At 44.2% G+C, this 20,362-nt stretch overlaps 1 protein-coding gene across 2 annotated transcripts; it reads left to right on the top strand.

Annotated features, from left to right (window-relative positions):
* Positions 1-2,546: 2,546 nt before the first annotated feature.
* On the top strand, positions 2,547-18,010 carry CLDN18 (claudin 18). Of its 2 annotated transcripts, none has more exons than XM_057429135.1 (5): positions 2,547-2,823; positions 14,931-15,095; positions 16,272-16,380; positions 16,747-16,857; positions 17,468-18,010. In XM_057429135.1, exons 1-5 carry the CDS (start codon positions 2,604-2,606, stop codon positions 17,643-17,645), a joined length of 783 nt encoding a protein of 260 aa, XP_057285118.1. In that variant the 5' UTR covers positions 2,547-2,603; the 3' UTR covers positions 17,646-18,010. The 2 variants fall into 2 exon arrangements, with proteins under 2 accessions (XP_057285118.1, XP_057285117.1); XM_057429134.1 differs by lacking the exon at positions 2,547-2,823 and adding an exon at positions 10,816-11,156.
* Positions 18,011-20,362: the final 2,352 nt, after the last annotated feature.

The raw sequence follows: 20,362 nt of genomic DNA, 5'->3' as shown, positions 1-20,362 counted from the left end.
GGCACTGTAAAAGGCAGGCAGACAAGGGGAAACAGCAATGGCAAGAGCCCAGGACAGTGGCTAATCCTCCCAGATGACCTGGGTGAGAGTCGCAGATTGAGCATTAACAAGAGAAATGGCTGTTAAAGGTGAGTTTTGAACAAGGGAAGTAAGTGGTACTCTCATATCCAGTTGGTAAGTTATGATGGTTGAAGGAGTTCAGTCCTTGATTATTTTCACTGTGAAATGTTGTCAGCAGATAAAACTGTCCTTTTGGTTACAGCTAAGACATTTCTCTTTGTGAATGATACTACTTGTACACCAGGACCTTACTCTTCTGGCTGCTGTTACATTGGCACAACCACTGAAATAAACACAGTGATGATGTGGCTGAGATCATGAATCCCAAACTGGTTTGTAAAGGACCTTAAAAATCCCCTGGTCCCAACCCTGCTGCCATGGGCAGGGACATCTTCCATTAGACCAGGTTGCTCCAAGCCCTGTTCAACCTGACAGGGATGGAGCATCCACAGCTTCTCTGGGCTGCCTGTCCCAGGGCCTCATCATCCACACAGGGAAGATCTGTCCCTTTGCACAAATAGAGCACTTCCTACCCAGGGATCCAGGTGTACCAAATGGAGATGCCTTTTCCAGGCCTCTCAGGTTGGTAGAATGCAAGGTGAATTTACCCTTTCAGTTAATTCAGTGAAAACAGTCCCTGCTTGTCATGAGTCTTTGGTGTTCCCAGGTGATCCTGGTTGTGACAAACACAGGGAGTGTATTTGTGTTCTAGTCTTAGGCTCTATTTTTAGCTATGCGATACCGGGAAAGCTTTTTGTGATTAAGCGATGTTGACCGATACTGAAAGTAATTACAGCCATGACATGCAGCAAGTGAGGTGTGTCACTGGGACTGGGTATCGCTGTGTCCAGAAAAGGGTCTGGGAGAAAGAGTGAGTTATGGAAGTGTACATGAGTCGCCAATAACTGTTCTTTTGGAGAAAATGGGGGAAAGATATGTTTAAACCAGAAGACTGTTGGTGAGGCACGTGGAGTTATCTTTTCCCTGTTTGGTGTTTACTTCTAGGCACTACTTTCCAAATGATACGTAACAAACTTCAGTATCAAGCATAAAATTTTTAGAATGGATTTTTGAAGCTCTGGGATTAATTTATCTTGGGTGAGAGCAACATCTCCTTCATGGATGCTCTCTTATGGAAGGTCAGAGCTTTAAGAGAAACAGAGTTGCTCTGCTTTAGGTGTGGGAATGGACTGGATGACTTTCCAAGGTCCCTTCCAGCTTGCTTGATTCTTTGGGAAACCAAATAATCTCTAGGAGACAAATGCTGTGTTTTCACAGCAGGTTGGACTTTCTTAAGAAGCAGCTTCACAGGCAAGTCTGTCTACACATGAGACCAAGCATCTGGGAGAGACCCAAAGGTCCTTCAGGAAGGGTGAATGTAGCCAGATGAGTATGGTCCATTTCTTCATGCTCCCTGATGTCCTTCTATTTCCACCACCTCAATGTCACCTCACCGGGCTTCTTCTGAGGATTCCTTCCTGGACCCTCCAGGTGCCCTGTGTGAATGTGGCACTGCTGAAGCAGGGCTCATCATCTCCTTGGAGGTCTGCTCTCCAGCAACATCCCTGTTTACTTTCCCACTGCAAACAGGTCAGCACCAGTGGAAAATGGCTAGGAAGGAAGTGGTGAGGGATGTAGCAGAATGAGCAAAAAAGACATTACCCAACAAAGTGATTTTCTGTGAAAAGGTCAGGTCTCTTAGGTGCTCTTGCCTTACAGTAGTACGTAACAACATGTCTGCTTTGCTGTCACTGTTTGTCTAAACAAGTCCAAATTCTTATTTGGATGAGGGGGGATAAAACAATATCAAATGAGGATATACCTTTGCTTCTATTAATATTTTTTTTTCCCCTGATCTGCCTGCCAGACTTGGTCCTCCCGCAGCAAACTGCAGGTTCACACCTTTCACTCTTCAGCAGCTGTTGGCTTTCTTATGGGCTGCCAGCCTGACCTCACCAAGCAGCAAGGTTTATCTGAACATTGGTGCACTGTCCTTTGCTATACAACATCCTCTTTTATACACTTATCCTTTCCTTAAATGTTTTGGTTGAGCAAACCTCAGATAGAGGTATGCTAATAAATGTCTCTCCATTTGGCTCAAAAGCACCATCCCTGCTAGGAAAGGATTAGGGTCGCCATAATTTCTGTTTCATCCAATTTAAGCATGTCTCTGCTTGGTCTCCCAGACCGTGCAGTCACTTCTGCAGGTGCTCTCCCCACAGTGTTTCAGAGGGACCTGCTGGTCCCCATCTGACTTGTGCCAGCTGCACCTCTGCCTGGAGGGAGAAGGTAAACAGAGAGCGAGGCGTTCACACTGTGCGTAACAAACGGCTCTTGGTACCGAGAGAGGCAAATTATCTCACTGAAACGGATAAAGAGAAAGGGTAGGTTTGAATGGCGCGGACCAGACCTCTCCTGACTCCTGCCCATGACGTAGGCTGTGCCTCCAGCTAAAAGGCCCTTCTACCCTGACTGCCTTACCCCAGACCTGGCTTGTAGAGGCTTGTGCACACTGAGGATCTGCTTACCAATTGCTTGGTGCCATGTCGGTGACAATATGCCAGTCCATGGGCTTTGTGGTGTCTGCTTTAGGAATAGGAGGTATCATTGCATCAACGTGCATGGACCAGTGGAGCACCCAAGACCTCTACAATAACCCGGTGACTGCAGTGTTCAACTACCAGGGCCTTTGGCGCACGTGCGTCCGGGAGAGCTCTGGCTTCACCGAATGCCGTGGCTACTTCACCATCCTGGGGCTACCAGGTAGGGCTTGCTGGCCCCGAGGGCAGAGAGGTTGGAGGACAGAGCCACTGGCATGTGCCAGTAGCCGTGCATGAGTGGTGGTGATGGGTGGTTTTCGGTGCAGGGTGGGAACTCAAATTTTAGCCAAAAGGGACATCACCCTGTTTGGATGACAGGTCCCTTGGAGGTATCTCAACCTGAAGACCGCCCTTTTGCCAAGGTTCAGCAAAACTCATTACATCTGATTATGCATCATGTTCCTGAGGTGTTGCCCAGGTAATACATTGGGCAGTGGCTGCTCTGCGGGGTGATCTTCCCCCATGCTCTGAATGACTTGGATACATACTCCTACCTCAGCTGTATGGCTGTGCGTGGCTTCCCACCAGAAACCACTAATATTCTTGGCATCAGAGAAGATCCTTTTCTAAGAGGATATGTCACAGTTCAGCTCACTGTATTTCTTGTGTAGGATAAAACCATCAGGCTGGATTTCTCCCTAATTCTCCTTTGGTTCCACTTTTTACTTCCATGAGTATCATTGCTGTCCTGGCTGTGCACAGACTATCTAGGGGTGCAAACAGTTAGGTTACAACGGGATTATCTGGGTTCTCTTCTTGCCTTAATACAGTGAGAGAAAAAAGGCACTTAGACTATTATATCCATCCAGCCTCTGAGCTTTGGCAAAGCAAGAACGGAGGAAAGAAGCCAATTATATCAGCAAATCATTGCAGAAAGCCTGCAAAATGGCATTTCCAAAGTACACAGAAATAAGCATTGTATGCAAAAACTGCTTCTTTCACCAGTAGCCTATCTCTGCACAAATCAAAACGGTATAACCTGGCCTGAGACACCATCAGGAAAAGTGATTAATCTCCTGAGCTTATTTCCATGTCACTCATCTCTGGATCCTTGTTCCCAACTGGTGTCGGGCATTAGCTGTGCTGCAGCATCGTCACGCAGGTGCCAGGGATGCCTGTGAGCATCTCCTTGTTGGAGATACTCACAGGGCTTTGAGCGGCCTCGTTTGTTCACACAGACTCCTGGCTGCAGGCATACATCCTTTTCTAGAAGGAGCCTGATTCTGCCTGGGCATCCAGCTGTGCAGCCCCTGACACAAGCTGTGTGCTGTATGAGTGAAAGAAGGATGACATCCAAGGAAGGATGTTTGTGCAGGGCTTGTATTCACACATTACACACAGTCAGGAAAGCTGAGTAGTTTCAGCAAGGGGAAATGCATGCAGCAAGGTTGGTAAAACTTGATTCCAGCAGGCTAATTGCTTACAGGGAAAGAGATTAATGTTGCCATTTCAGGAATAAATAGGGGTTAAAAAGCAAACCCTCTCCACGGACACATACACCCATAACACAGTGCAGGACTCCCTCAATTCTTCAGCTCTAAAAGCTTAAAATTACAGAATATGTAACTCTGTAGAAGAAGTGATTAAACTTGTCAAGGCTTCAGCTCTGGGAACTACTTTAATATTTGAAGAAACCAGAATACTTGAGATCTTGGAGTTATTTTGTTCTCTCAAAACACCTCCACCACTAACTTCAGCATCACAGGGAAAAAAAAAAAAAGCAAGCAATTGCAGTTCCCAAGCCTCCAGATTGGTGTCTATCAAGTAGGCATTTATCTCCTAAAATGGAAATAGACAGCAATTTTGCAGGGATTAATTTCCTTCATTTAGCAGGTGGGCTGTGGGAGATGGGTTTACCCTCTTCAGTTACACCCAGCAAACTCTGTGTCTCCCTCCCGGTTGCAGATAGAGAAAAGCATCCTATCCTAAACGGTAGGATTTCTAATGGACCTGTCACCTTGGAGTGGAATTACCATGACTGTTTGCTGGGTTTATTGCTGTCTCCTATAAAAATAAAAAAAAAAAAAGGATTAAAAAAAAAGCCAAGAGAATAAAGCACAACTTTTAGAAATAAAAGCGGGTGGGATGCTGACTGCTCAAAGTTGCTGCCCTTATCCTCAGTGGTGTTGGAAAGTCGGTGCCTTCCCTGATGATGTGTAGGTATATGAATATTTACATACTTTTGTCCTAGTGAGATGCTCTTTGCGATTGCTCTACAAAGTAAGCTGGATTTTCTTTCCTTTTTAATGAACAGGGCTTGCTCTTCTGAAGTCACCCCTTTGTTATTCCTCCTGCTTTTCACTCCTGTTATATATTGTCTGACACTTTCACTCTCTGGAGAAGCTGGTGCAAAGCCAAGTGCCCTGCTGCTGTGCTTTATAGATTGGCTCTGTCACCTGAATTCATCTGCTCCTATGGGCATTTCTTCCCACTCACCACTAGCAAAAGGCAACTGTATCCCTATCGGGGGGAGGAACAATGCTAAAAAAATATCAAATTATTAATTTGCTAAAGATATTATTAAAGTGGATCATCCCAGTCTTTATTTCAAGGGTGCTGCGCCTTGATCTCCATTAAACCCCACCTTGCTAACCACACTATAGTTAATGGTTTGTCAGCATTTCCATTATAAGCCCCTATTTATTATTCTGACAATGGCAATTTATATTGGGAACAATAGTGCCAGAATGAATAAAATAATAAGACTAGCAAAACAGCGAGGTGACCTGAGTGCATCAGTGGAGTTCTGGTTTCTGAGGACTTTTTTTCTCAATCCCTTGCTCCCATAGCAAAGATTAAACTTGTCTTGCCCATCATCGATCTTCAATTTAGTTGTGAATTTTAATTTCAAATAGATTGAGGAAAAATCAAGATAATAAATGAAAATGAGAAATAATACAGGTAGCTGATGGCTCTTGCCCTCGCTGTTCAGCTATAAACAGCCAGTCTCCAGTGAAATATGCCACTTGAGAACTAAGCCTGTTTGTTCTGATTTTGCTTTCTCATTATTTTTTGCTACTTGCTTTGGTGTCTTGGCACACTTTACCGTGATTGTCTGGAGGACGCAATCTGACTTTGAACACACAAATAATAGACAAACAGCAATAGCTGAGGTCTGGCAAGGCTGGTAGTTTCACCTAGTGTGGAAGTCACAAGGCACTTTATGCTAAAAGAAGTATTTTTCTGTTGCTTATAAGTTTGCTAAACTACAATAACACGGGCAGTAATTTTCCTGTTGTCTGTATTGGTCTCTTTATTTCAGGCCCTTTTCAGCCATTTTTGAAAGGACATTTTGTTCTCAAGTCAAACCCTTTTTTTGACCCTTTTGGAAAGGCTGAGGCATCTCTCTGCTCTGGAACAAAAGGCTGGTAGCTAGAAATATAGGAATATTGTTGCTTTTCCAACAGCAAACTTTGAAAGTCTGAGAGCATGCTGTTAACCTTCTACAACTATTAAAAGGTTGTATGTTGCTAGAGGGGTCAGAGTAAATATAGTCCATGGGAATGTAATCATGACTGTCCAGACTTTTGCATAAAAACAACTGCTTTCAGTTTTGCTGGTGCAGGGTAGCACAGATGCATACATTTTCCCTGAGGGAAGTTTTAATGTTGGCATATCTGGATTTTTTCTCTTCTGTATCAATTCTGACCAAGGTTTTCTTTTATTTCATGTGATCAACATGTGTTTTGTGGCGTAACCCTAGTAAAAGCCTTGCTTTGGGGATTGTGGAGACAGGGCAGCCCACCGGCTGAGGAAGCAGCATTTCTGTTCCCTGGAACTGTTTCATGCCTGAAGCTTGTAAGGGGACTGCTAATTGCCATGTCATGATCCCCTACTGGTGATGGACATGGCCAAGCCTCTCTCTTCCAAGTTCTGCTTGCTGCTTGAAATCCTTCAAGCCAGTCAGTTCAGCTCCACATTTTGAAATGTCTGCAGGCAACTGCTGTAACCTGCTTAAAACTTTTGTGCATAGAAGGATTTAGGTGGCCCATGTGGCTGGAGACTTGATACAACCTACCAAGATCATATGTGAGGTGGTGATAGAGCTAATGTGAGACTCTTAAAGAGGTCTTGGGCACCCCACTCACAGTGACACTCAAGGTGAAGAGAGGTGGCAGAGAGCCAAGCAGATGTTAGGAATTGTATCCCTGCTGCTGTCTTGTGCCTTTACAACATAAAAGGGTGAGCAACAAGGAAATATTCCTAAAGGATCTGGGCTTGGGGGCCATAGGAGAAGCAAGCCAAGGGAAATGGCAAGAGACTGTGGAGATTTGGGGCTGGGCTACAGCTCATATGCACACAGGGAAGGATGCAGCTTCATGCACCCCAGCTTTGCTGAGGGACCTTGAAGGTCCCTCTGGACCATCTGAAGACCAATGGAGTAGAGTGGGTCTGAGCTGATTCTGTGGTTCTCATGCTATGGACTAGTGGGCCACACTCCTGGAGGCTGTGGTCATCACAGCAATGGAGGGACAGAAAGAGAAGGGTGGGTTTGCTTTATTTCAGTCTAAACAAGCTGGAATTGGCTGGCAGGGTGTGAGCTATATTTGCAAATTTTAAAGCAAACATGAGCTGTAGGTGATTTTTTTCTGGGAGAGGTGGTGATAACATTCAGGAATTGCAGTGGGCCCAGTGAACTGTTTGAGATAATATAGAGTCAACACCTGCGTAGATAAAGCAAGTATGAGCTGAAATACAGGTTGCAGAGGGGAGCAGTCACAAAGTACCCTTCCTTTTCCCAGTGGAGTGAACCACTGGAAACGTCCCAATACCGAGAATAGGATACCTGTTCTCTGCTTCTTGGTGAGGAAGCTTGGCCTTTTCAAGAGCTCTCTCCCCACTATATCCCTTCTTTAGATACTGCTTAGCCCTCTGGCCACAGCATTCAGCCACCTTGCTGGAGACTGAGCAAGAGGAATGTGCTTGGAGAGAGATTGCCATCCTTCAACCAATCCTGTCTGTAGGCATCTCCCAGGGGTGGCTGGAGATGAGCATCAGGTTGTGGCAAAGATGCTTAGATGTGTTCTACAGCTATCTTATCACCCAAACACTTTTCAGGTTGTGTTCCAAGCCAACAGTTCAAATAAAAACTCCCAGGTGATCTTGTGCTGGGAAAATGAGGTGATGAGGTTTTTTGCAAAGGGAAACATGTTTTGCCCTATTATGAGTGGCTCAGAAACAACCATTAAAAATAAAATAAGAGCATTTCAGAAAGGCAGAGAAAATGGGCTGGGGGAAGGGTTGGGATGGAAGCAAGTTTGTTTTTTCTCCAGAACTTTGCTTTGACAAACTACAAAGGAAGGTATCTGTGGAAGCTTTGAGTTCCAAGTGTTTAGTAGTGTGATACTAATCAGAGCATGAGAAATGGCAAGCAGCTAGTGCTGGGGTGCCTGGATAGCACCTCAGGCAATATTCTTAGGGCTGAGCAAATGCAATCCTCCAAAACACAATAATCCTTCAAAGACGACATCTGGAGTGTAGAGCATGGTTGGGTGTTTGTTTGCCTCTTATCTAAGACTGCAGCATGACCCTCATCACTGAAATTGCTTTCTCAGCTCCATTTTGGGGGGGGGGAGATCGTGCATAAAGTTTCAGGGGGTAATATGCAACCCTGTGCTGATTTATCCCTTTCAGAGATATGATTCAATGTAGCCCCCAAAATCAAAGACAGACTGATTCACCTGCGCTTTCTTGCATACCTGGAGGCTGTCGATGATGTTTTTTGAGTGCTCTATCATTGCTCTGAGGTTTTGATGCCTGTGAGTAAGAGGGCTGATAATGAGAACTGACATCCCCCATCAGCAGGAGAAAACTGTATCTCCAAGGAAAGGTTAGTGAGACAGCACTACCCGGCTGGTAGACTCCGGCTCAGGGTACAACTAAGAGCATTCCAGGGGTTAGCCTTCTTTCCAATAGATGTGTGAGGAGGAGCAATGGGACTTTGGGATGTGAAATGGTAGAGGAGGAGAAGAGAAGGTCCCTATTGGCTTAAAGAGCTGCTTTTGCTGCTTGGTAGCTGAAACCAGCAGAAAGGGTTAGAGGAAGGAGTGGTGGCTCCCCTCCTGGTAAAGCAAACACATGAGCATGGTGCATGGGAGAGCCACCTCCGCTGGTATTCATGCAGCGACCCAATTAGCAGGAAAAAAAAAAATAGTGATACAGTTTTTTGGGGAAAAATAAAACATAGGAAAAAAAAAATTTCCCCTCTGTATTCTCCACCTTCCTTTTCTTTTTCCTCCCCAGGGCTTATTTTTAGCCCTGCAAGTTATACATATAGTGTTATACACTAATGATGAAGGGTCACACAACCCTTTGGCATAGGGGTTGTGTCCCAGAGGAATATGTATCTCTGGGAAACGGTTTGAAGTGGTCTAGCCTAGAAAAAGTGATCTGGTCTCCTACCACTAGATGGCAAGAAGTTAGCAAGTCCTGGGCATGAGGAAGAACCGGAGCTCTGGAGGGCTGCAGAGGAGCAGCAGGTCTTAAGTGCAATCAGCTTTTCAGGACTGGGACACAGTTCTGGCTGTGGGGCAGTGAAGGTTAGGATGGAGAGCTGGCCTCATTACTTGTTTTAGCACTTATTGTCCTCTCAGCTTCTGGGTCCTCTCCGCTTCTGGGTCTTCTCCAGCCTTGATTTATCACAAAAAATTTTCTAAGATGAAGAATGTTAGTCAGCATGCCCCCTCCTTCACTGAGGATGCGCAGCTCTTACCACCTCTGGTTCCAGAAGGCTTAATTCTGTGGTTTTTATTCATGCTATTATTTTTGTCAGAAACCTGTGACCCTTAGATGTGTTGGAGATATGTTGTTTTTTGATACAAACTTGTCAAAGTCAGTGAAAATTACTAAATTAGAACAAAATTTCTGGAAGCAAAGACATCTTGTGCCTCCCTCAAGAGGGCTTTGATGGCTGTGTTTTTTGGCTACTAGATGTAGGATTGTGCTCTGGCTGCTACAGAAGAGTCTAGTGAATCTGTCTGCTGCCCACCAGCTTGCTGGCATAGCAACAAAAGCAGAAGGGATAACTTAAAATGGTCATTCTCCAGAAGGCAGAACCCCACTGTAACTCATCCAGCCACAGAAATCAGCCTCGCCTCTCTTCTCTTCCTGGTGGCTTTCACACTGTTCACAACCAAGCAATGATTTGATAGTGCCTGTGGCACAGAATGTATGGGGACTGGTTAAATCGGGAATTTTGTTTCTGGGTCAGGGCTGAAGTAAACCAGTCGGAGCAGGGTATTAGATGAGCATTAAGTCTGGAAGGTCCTTGTAACTCGCTGCACTCCATCGGCAGAGTGGCACGGTGAATTTATATTGCTCCCCTGAGTCCAGCACTTCTCCACTGTGCAAAGAGATAATTAATTTCCTCATTTTTATATTCCCCACCCCCTTTTCTAGGATCATTCCCCCAACAAACAAATACAAGCAAACACCTGTGAAAAGACACTTTCCAAATGGTCCCTGAGCCCTCTTTCTCCTTGTCCCCACACAGGTTTCAGTGGGGCCACATGACAGGTGATTGGGATGTGGGCAAGAGAAGAGCAAGGTTGCAGGAGTTTTGCTGGATCAGTGTGGGGCTCTTGGCTTGGTGTCTTGGGTTGTGCCATGGTCAACATCTGAGGCAACCTCAGTGATGCTTGAAGTGACTGCAAGGAGTGGCCATGTCCCACATCCCTGTTTGTTCCCTGGGTGAAGCTGGTGGCCCCGTATAGTTCACCACTTGCCATCCTTATCTATCTCCGTGCCTCTTGTGAGGATAACTGCAAGGATGGCCAGATGCAGAGGTATCACTGTCTTGGTCTGATGGTAGATCTACTCTACTTTGCATAAGCAGAGGGCCATGGAGGTGGTGACGTGGGATAGGTGCTGAGTTCACCTGGGAAACATGGTCCTTCGCTTTACCCCTCTTAGCAGGTTTGCACTGTGCCAAGCACGTAGGAGAAGCCCAATAGACAGCAAAAGGTTTCGGTGGAGGGACAGCGCATGTTCCAAGTGGGTTGCCCAACTCTCAACGGAGCATGGCTGCTTAGCGGGGGAAGGACAAGCACTTCTAAAGGACAAAAGCTAATACATCGGGCCCTGCCAGTACAAACCTACCTGGCGAGAGTGAAACTGGACTATCTTGCAAAAACACTTTGAGTAAACACACCGCTCAATGGAAAGCATCTGATAAGACCTGCTGCGTTTCTGGTGGCTCAGTCAGGAGGACTTGGTGCTCCCATTAGGTCTGCAGCTCCATCAGGGCCGTCTCACCTCCTCTCCCCGAGGGACCCACCATGTCCACGACCATCTGCCAGGTGATGGGGTTCATCATTTCGTCACTGGGTGTTGCGGGGTGCATGGTGGCCACTGCCATGGATATGTGGAGCACACAGGACTTGTATGACAACCCGGTCACGGCTGTCTTCCAATATCAGGGACTGTGGAGGAGCTGCGTGCGGCAGAGCTCCGGCTTTACAGAGTGCCGGCCATATTTCACCATTCTTGGGCTGCCAGGTAGGGGCAAAAGATGCACCAGGTTTAACCCAGCTATCCTGTAAATCTGTACAGTTTTTGTCCAAAACTAGGAGCAGATATCTTAAAGCACTTTGCTAGGAATAAAGTTTTCTAGCTTCCCAGTGTACAAGCGTAAAGATATGTGCATAGGTTTTACCAAAATAATAACTTTATTTAGTGGAGTTTACCACTTGGGAGTGTGTGTGGGTGTGCTCTGGATGAGCATCATGGTTTCAGCCCCCTTGCACGATAAGAGCATGATGGGGGCTTACAGACCTGTATCCTTAGTGATGCCAACCTTGCTTCCCAACTGTGAGGCAGGAGGGAGAGTTTTGTTGAAGACCACTGTGTTGTCTGCATTGGTTGCTTTTTGACCGTCCTGAGGGGTGTGATGGAATAAATGTGTTTCCATGTAGCCAGCTTCAAGATTGCTAGGTGAGTCCTGTTTCATTTGGAAGGGCAAAACTGATGATTGAGGTCACTTCTTTGACGGGACCACTTGTTTTGAAGACTAGAAAATATATTTATTAAGCTATATATGCAAATGTTGATCAGTATATATATACATGTCTTTATAATGCCATACGAAAGTGATTGTGTTTTAAAAGAGCAATGAGGCAATGGTAACCATATTTTGATGCCAATTTATCATAATTAAGATTTTACTTTTAATGTTATTTTTAGATAATATAGCAATAGGGAAATGTGTAAAGCAGTCACAGACATTTTCTGTTGTGTCTGAGAGATCGTCTTTCAGTTTTGTTCTCTTTATGTGTCTGTTTAGTTGATAAGTACCTTAAAACATAAAGATGGAATGCCTCTGCTTGAATCTGGTTAATTTTAAATCCTCATTTTCCCCCTAAACTTTTTTATATTCCATAAATCATAACTAGTCATAAAGTTTGATTTCCACTTTTGTATTTTGTATTAGTAACAGAAATGCACGTGATGACTTTAAATTGTTTTACTTCGGCCACTTCTCACTACTCACATCAACAGTGAGGAAAAATACAGCTTTTCAGTTTCACTTAGATCAGACAAACATAGTGATGCAAACTGTGGTTTCAGATCACTGACATCTATTTTGGTGAATAAGCTTGCATTTTTATGAATTTCTGTGCACATCATCCCTTTGTATGGAAATCAGTTCAAAAGAGCAACCGCATGTGTGCAGGTAGAAGCAAAGCTATCCTACAGCATGCAAAGCGTGTATGCAACAATAGCAAGTAGTTTCTGTGCTTGCTTTTAACTATAGGGTTGTTTGTTACCTACTGCTCCTGATTCCTGACACGTTTTTTTCCCTTTAGTCTCCTATTTTGTTTGTCTAGGCCCTTCCACTCCTTCCTTCTAGGGGAGGTCATTTACCTTTGGAAAGCCACTCTATTCAGAGGCCTCTTGATGGATACCAAAATTCACTTGAAACTGCAGTGCTCTCTTTCTAAACAGCTCTCGCTTTCATTCCCATGAGCCAAGTGGAGAGGCCTTTATGTCACAGCAGACCTGGGAGCAGTTTCTTCTCCTTTCTGCTCCTTTGTGGACATGGTGCTTAAGTCAACTTCATGGAGAGAGGAATTACTGATGATGGCTATTTTGCATTTTTTCTGTTGTGTCCTGCTGAGTTCCTCCCTCTCCCCTTCGCAACAGCATTGCTCTTTTTCAATGGAGATTCACCACACTGGGACTTCAGTGCTCCAGGAGAAGAGCAATGTCCCAGGAGCTGTTTGGCTTGGCCTGCCTGTTGCGTCCTTCCACAGGCACTTAAGGCACTGGTAACATCTCTCCTGGGAACCCACAATATCTCTGTGAGGTCTTAGCTTAGGATCACTTCTTGATTGGTTGAGACCACCACAGTGATGTCTGTAGGAAGTATCTCAGGAATGAAGGACTGTCTTGGGGACAAGGACCTTCCATCGTGATCTGTAGTGTCTTATGCTGCCTTGGAGTATCAGCCTCTCCTGCCTGCCTGCCTGCCTGCCTGCCTGAAACAAAAGCAGTTGCAAAGAAAACTTAAATGACTGTAAAGACAAATGAATGTTGTGATTTTCTTTTCTTTGCAGCTTTCTGCTTTGCATCAGGTGCTCTGTGAGCAACCTTTGAGGGCTGATAAGACATATCCACCAGCTTCTTGTTCTCTGATGAATAACTAATGAGCTTGCACCTGGGGGCTGATGAATGGGAGATTGAAAACCCCAGGCTCGTTAGCACTTGTTATCAGCTGATAAGGACAAATTGAGTCATAAGAACAGCAGCCCCAGTGGGACTGCCAGATGGGAGAAGGTGGTATATTCCCAGCCTGTGGGATGGCAGACCCCCTGCTTCCTCATGCATCATGGTGCCAGCATGGTTCTGCTCAAGTTTGTAGTACCCCACAGGCAAGGAGACCCACATGGGCACCCCAGCACCCACCCTTGCCCTCCTGGAAGGGTTTATAGACCATTCTCCCAATCTGTGCAAGGCCAGAGGGGTCTGTTCCCTGCTCTACAGCTCCAATGCCTCCTGCTGCAGTTGGGCCATATGGGACCCTTGGGCACTATGGTGATCCTGGCCATCCCATAAAAACAGGTGACAGGCAGGTTGAATGAAGTCCCTGGGGCTGTAAAATATGTTGCCTGCCCTTCTCAGTTGGACACTAGCCCACATTATCTTCCCTGAAGATGGTCAGTCATGTGGGGAGCATCAAAGCCAAACTCAGGGTTGCTAGTGGTCATCGAACAGCAAGAAGAGGCTGCAAAGTATCCCAGCCAAATCGCAACAGCCCTCGAAATACCTTTGACCACCCTCTCCTAATGTTCTGCCAGCACTGGTGCCTTCTGTCTCTGCCAGGTACACTTGCACAGGCAGGGAGGAGAAATGTCTGGGGCCAGCATGGAATTTCAGGCAAGATGGGCCGTGTGCCATCTTATTAGAAAATCACCTTGGTATTCAAGTGCATGGCCTTCTCCCTTCTCTTCTGCTTTTCAAAAGGTATAAGATTCCCCTTGGTTTTCCCTCTTCTTTTCTCTATCCAAGGGGAGTCTGGAGGGTTTTTGCCATCTTCTGCTGACAGACAGCAGCTCTCAGCTCCCATGGGCATGACCCACCAACATCACAGCCTGCCTCCAACAAAGCATTCCCACCTTGATGGCAGGCTACTAAACAAATTTGGGTCTCGAGTATTTACATGTTGTATTAATGAATGTAGACAGATTCATACAGGACTGATATTACAAATTACATGGAAATGATATGCTGGGGCAGGTCATTGCCAAAGCTTTGTTGCTATTTCTTGGTGTATGTGTAATGTTTGTCAAGGTGATATTCCTCTTCCTCTGTGCCGTGTAAAGCACAGAGGAACTTTACTGTAAAGCAGGAACTTACAGAACTCCATTTTGAGTAGCACATTAGTTGGAAATATGGATAGCTGGGTGGAGCTGCCTGCTTTCATCACTGCTTGGGGAGAATAAAAAAAGAAAGCTTTCTCAATTAATTTGTTTATGAAGCCATTCTTATCCCAAATGTACACAAACTCCTCTCCATGAATTTTAGCTGAATAATTTACAACTGTTGTTAATGAGCATTTACAAAAACTTATGTCTAAGCCATCAAACTCTTGACAAACAGCCACATTTCCAGAGGTGCCCCAGACGATCCAAAGAGTAGACCCAGTGCCCATTTCCCAAGGTTTTCTTCTATAATATTTTTATTTTTAGACAGAAACAATGTTCAAAAACCTCCTAGGCTCTGACAAATGTCATTTCAGACACTCAGTGTGACCCTTGTTGATTTGTTTTGCAGCAATGTTCCAGGCTGTGAGGGCCCTCATGATCGTGGGTATTGTCCTGGGCATCCTTGGCCTCCTTGTGTGCATTTTTGCTCTGAAATGCATTCGTATTGGCAACATGGAGGATTCTGCAAAAGCCAGCATGACTCTGACCTCTGGCATTATGTTTATTGTTGCTGGTAAGTGGATGGTGTTGTGTCCCTCATGTATGAGGCATTGCAGTTGCCTGGAATTGAGGACTGGCCAAGTCTTTACACACTTCTGGTCATAGGTAGCAGATGCTCCGGAGCAACCCAGAGCACTGATGCTTGCATGAAGTTATTGGCATTTGTCTTCCAGCCTGGCCTCCTGGGGTCAAGTGGTTTCTACCTCTGTTTAGTAAAAGAAAACCAAAAGTTTGTATGTGACACAACGTAGAAGGTTGAAAAAGCAGCCGACAGATAAAAAAGAAAATCTCTCTCATTTTTTTGTTGTATGTGTACTGTTGTCATGTACTAATATATCTTTTATTTGTACATAATGTTTTTTTGAAGAGTTGCAGGCTTTATACATAGCAATTTTATGAAGACTCAGAGTTGCAGTAGCTTAACTTGCAATTTTTAAATACCATGGGTTATCTGGAGGGCTGTAGGAATGTCCAGTGTTGCCCAGCTACCTTGAAATTGTAAAATGCTTAATACATCACTTACAGGTTTTCTCACAATTTTTTGCAGATGAGTAATCAAATCCATATCCTAGTTAAGGGAAGGAGAATGTCCCTATTTAAAATCCTTATAGTTGAATGGCTCTTAACTTTTGTTGGGATATGAGACAATACAACTTTAAGATGTGCAATAAACAGAAGTTTGAAAGAGGAAACTAGAATAATAAAAAATGAAAAGAATAAAAAAAGAATAGTGAAATAGCAAATAATAATGCCATTGCTGCTGGGCTGGGCATCACGATGATAACCTTTGCAGATGAGTGAAAGAAGTTCCTGCCTCTTCATTCTGGTCTTCCAGGCTGCCTGCTGCCTGTAGGCATCACTGCCTAGTGGTGAAACAAATATATCTCCTCTTCCATGTGAGAAAGAGAGGGTGTTTTCCCATGCAAAATCTAATTTCTGTTATGAAATCTTTTGGCCATGTTTTTCACTGTAAAACAATTTTCTAGAACTGAACTAATGGGTACTTTCAGCAGCTAAAATGATCTGTTTAACTCATTTCTGTGAGAAAACACATTGTGGGTCCGCACTTACACTGAACATGCTGGGACACAAAGCAGCATCTCAACCACTCTTCCAGAACTTTAAGCTGTTTCCTCAAGGCCAAAGGTGAACTACGTGGGTCTCAGTCTGTCTCTTTGTCTGGTATCAGGTCTTTGTGCCATCACTGGAGTGTCCGTGTTTGCCAATATGCTGGTCACAAACTTCTGGATGTCCACAGCCAACATGTACCAAGGAATGTATCAGAATGTCCAGAACAGGTAGGTGGTCAACTAGCTCAGGGTGCTCCACAGTGCAGATTTCCCTCAGGGGCAGGGTGGGCTGCACCTTAAGGAAAAGCAAATTCTGGTTGTGTATTAGTCTGGTCCCAGGACTCAGAAGATTTATTGAGTCTCTTTATTATCTGCACCGGAGATAATTTGTCCCAGCAAATTGGCTGGGATTTCTTTGTTCACGCAGCTCAAGAAGGAGGTAAAGAGTCCATTGAGGATGAGCTGGCAAGTGGGATGGTGCTCACAGGAGCTTCTGCAGGGCCAAAGGGAGAATGATAATGTTCAGTGCATTTCAGAAGAAGCAGACTAGCCCACTGTCACAGTCCTCACCAGCAATGTCTTTGTGTTTTGCAGGTATACCTTTGGCTCAGCCCTCTTTGTTGGCTGGGTGGCAGGTGGTCTGGCCCTCGTAGGAGGCATCATGATGTGCCTGGCTTGCAGAGGGCTGATTCCAGAAGAATCCCGGTAAGCTTATTTGTGGTAGACATGGGAAGGCATTGCAGGAAACCTTGGGTGTCCAGATTGCATACAGCCATCACGCCACAGGATATAGCTATGCATAATACCCCTGCTGTAAGAGTCACCATGATGATAGCCATGCATCATGGGTCAAAAGTAACCATTTCCTTTCCCTGACTACGTGACTTGTAAACAAATAGAGAGGGCAGGAGTGATCAACCTTAAAATCAATATGTGCAGTGTGCTGGCTTATTCAGGCCCATTAATTGCAGCTTTGATTGTAAATTGCATCGCATGTCACCAGCATGTGTAGGTTGCATCAGCTGAGCTATGATTTACATCAGGCAGGGCATTGTACACCCATGTAGCTGGTTATTGTGGGTGGGTACTTCAATCAAGGATTTACTCATGGGAAAGAAAACATGAGTTTTTTAATAAACTTAAAAGACACTTGCAGACTGCCATGGATGGTTTGCTCTGAGTTCATTGAGTGTCTCCAAGTTATGACACAGTACAAAGTTGCCTAAAATCCAATGGCAAACAGGAACAGAGGATGAAACACTGGGTAGATACAGACCTTCCAGATGGCTGATCCCATCCTTTGTGTCTCTTTTAGTTACAAAGCGGTATCCTACAATGCTTCGGGACGGAATATCTCCTACAGAACGGGTCCGTATAAGGTTGCTTCAGGGTATGAGCCTGAAACAAAGACTAAAAAAGGTGCAGGATATGAAGAAGCTGCTCGAAGTGAGGATGGAAGACGCTCATACCCTTCAAAATATGACTATGTCTAGTAGACTTTCTGGGCTTGATTTGCGCTATATTTTATAAAATATTTTTAACTTCAGAAGCAAAAAGTACATGCAAACAAAACAGTTTGTAAATAGGATTGTGTTTTCTATCACATTTTCACTACTCTGGGGTTTTATCCTAGCTTGTTATGACTATCTGTTTTATTTGACTGTCTGCTAGTTTGCCTACCACAAGGAGGTCTATAAAAAAAGTAATGCCTTTTAATGTTGTCAGAGTAGAACAGTTTGCTCGTATTTTATGTATAAACTCTGATATCTGGTACCAGGATTATGCCTTGTGATCTTTTCTGATTCTTCTAATAGGTTAAAATTCCGATTTAATAATAGCCCAGATGTAAAAGTGATGCTACCCCTTTGATCAGGCTTTCATACAATTTTGCAGTGTCATCCTGTACTTTCTCAGAGTCTGGAGATATGAACAGTATCCTGTGATACTGTTCTCCAATCATCAGAAAAAAAGTGTTTTGTTGAAATGATAGAGTACTCTAATCTGGTTTTGACACTTGAGGTTTTAGCTTTTGTATGAGGGTATTTTTTAGCAGGTTGAAAAGTAAAAACTATAATCTAGTAGTCTCCTACATTATTCTGCTGTGTATTTATATTCAGTTGTATCCCTCTGGCTGTGGCAAATGCATACAGACCCCATAGTCACGGCATTTTCCACCCCGGTGACTCTTTCTACTCAGGCACACCTTTGCTTTGCTGGTTGTACTACAATGCTGATCTGCTGTGATACTTAATCTGATTTATGTTACTTAGACATTTGCTATAACCTGTGATACCAAAGTGTATTTATTTCTTCTGATCTCTTTAGGAAATATGTATAATCCATTGTTATTCTTATGCTAGGTATTTGCTGTAATAGCTGAAAACCTCTGTGTGCGACCAGTGTTCCTGCAGATGTCATCTTTAATGAAGCCAGAAGAATTTCTTATTTAGAATCAATTAGAGTTACATTTGGAGCAGAAATCCCAGGGAGCATTAGATGTGTAACTCCACACTGACATCACAACTTTCTTGTGTTAATTCTTCTCCCAGTGACGTGAAGATTAACTCCTTAGTGGGAAATTGCCTCTTCTAGCCAATCCATCAGAGAGGAAGTTTATTTGAAGGGGTCAGAGGGAGAAACACAAGAGCTTATGTGGGAAGGGAGAACTGTGTGCCTTTAGCATGTCCTCCCATGTAGCTCCCACGTAGTTCTTAGTGAAGTTCTGAAAAGCGCCTATGAGCAGATCAAAGGGTACTGAGGGATAAGATGGAGAGAAAGAAGAGGTCCAAAACCTCCAAAGCAGCCTTTTTGATAGCTATCTGCAATAGGTTTTAGTCCCAATTATAATAATTATATGTTCTCCGTAGGAGTTCATTGGCAAAATTGTTTTGGTGAAATGCTGATAATCCCTTGAGTAGTTTCATGTTCTGAAGGAATCAGAGGTAGAGATGAACATTTATTCAAAGCTGAACCTTTGGTAGGTCTACCTGGCATCTCTGGTGGCTTGTATGAATAAGGGGACCAGGCTGTCTCAGTGAACATCAGTGCTCTCGGTGAGGGTGAACACAAACCATACCAGCTGTCCATAACCATCACCTCTCCATAACCGTAAGCTCTCCAGATCCACTAAGATGCACATCTCCAGTGCAGGTCCAGGAGATGTGGATTTACTGCGCTTCAGGCAGGTCAGTGAGAGGAGAAGGCAATGCCTAGTAAGGTGCAGCACTAGGGGCTGATAGCTGGAGGAGATGGCTACCATGGTGGGAAGAGTTTCCATTCAACAGAAACTCTTGGTCCCATCTCAGGCTGGATGTTGGCTCCTGCTACTAACACGTGGAAATCTCTGCTGGATGTCAGTGCTGACTCTCCCTTTCATATTAGCAAAAGACTTGTCTTAAGGATATGTTTTTAAAGGAGAACAGTTTATTTTTGCAGAGGTAAATCCTGTCCTATTCTAAAAACACTGATATTCTGTAGAATGGTTTTGTCCCCATCTCTCAGTATAGACATAGCTTTTCTGTCTTTTGGGTTTTTTGCATGCTGGATTTATGTTTTGTTTTGTTTGTTTGTTTGTTTGTTTTTTTTGTTGTTTTTTTTCTTTTTTACATTAATATTAAAACTGAAAAAGTCTTTAAGACCAAAATCACTGTTTTCTCTTGTTCTTTCCTTGTCACAAGCAGCAGCTATAGACCTTCCCACTCAGCTGAACTCACCCCAGCTTTGGGTTCTGCAGGTTCTTTGGAGCAGTATAGGCAAGTGCGTGTGGTGGAGTTAAAAAATAGACAACAATTATTTTTTCTTCTTTGTGAGACATAGTTAGTTTTATGCTGAGACAAGATATCAGAAAAGCAGATGAATAAGCATCAGGGGACCCCAACCCACTCACGCAATGAAATCAGAAGTCCTCGCTAAGACCCTGGGCTTGCTGAGGAATACAGTTCAGCAAGTGCATGGTTCTTTTTGGGTTTGAGGCCACTTTGGCCAGGCCAGCATCCACCCAACTTTCAAGGTAGCAATTAAACACTTGTAAATACTTCATTGTTCTTAGGAGGGCAGAAAAATTGCTGGCATGCTCTCACTCCTGACAGCTTCCACTGAAAAGAGGCTGAAAAGCACAGGAATGTTTAATTTAGATAGGAAACATGTAAGTGGTGATTAGGTAAAGGTACACAGGGCAATGAAAAATACAGAAAAACACCCAGAAAAAATA

Source organism: Pezoporus wallicus, unplaced genomic scaffold (genome assembly GCF_028554395.1).
Source record: "Pezoporus wallicus isolate ANWC-B61680 ecotype Strahan unplaced genomic scaffold, APGP_CSIRO_Pwel_v1 contig_593, whole genome shotgun sequence".
NCBI classification, from domain to species: Eukaryota; Metazoa; Chordata; class Aves; order Psittaciformes; family Psittacidae; genus Pezoporus; species Pezoporus wallicus.
Note: the sequence above shows the minus strand (reverse complement) of the source record. Positions and strands in the feature narration are given on the sequence as shown.

What these genes read in the sequence shown, in the direction of transcription:
- CLDN18 (XM_057429135.1), top strand. Translation starts at nt 2,604, where the DNA reads ATGTCGGTGACAATATGCCAGTCCATGGGCTTTGTGGTGTCTGCTTTA. An exon ending in CACCATCCTGGGGCTACCAG is followed by an intron (nt 2,824 to 14,930) that starts GTAGGGCTTGCT and finishes TTTGTTTTGCAG; the next exon opens with CAATGTTCCAGGCTGTGAGG. An exon ending in CTGATTCCAGAAGAATCCCG is followed by an intron (nt 16,858 to 17,467) that starts GTAAGCTTATTT and finishes TGTCTCTTTTAG; the next exon opens with TTACAAAGCGGTATCCTACA.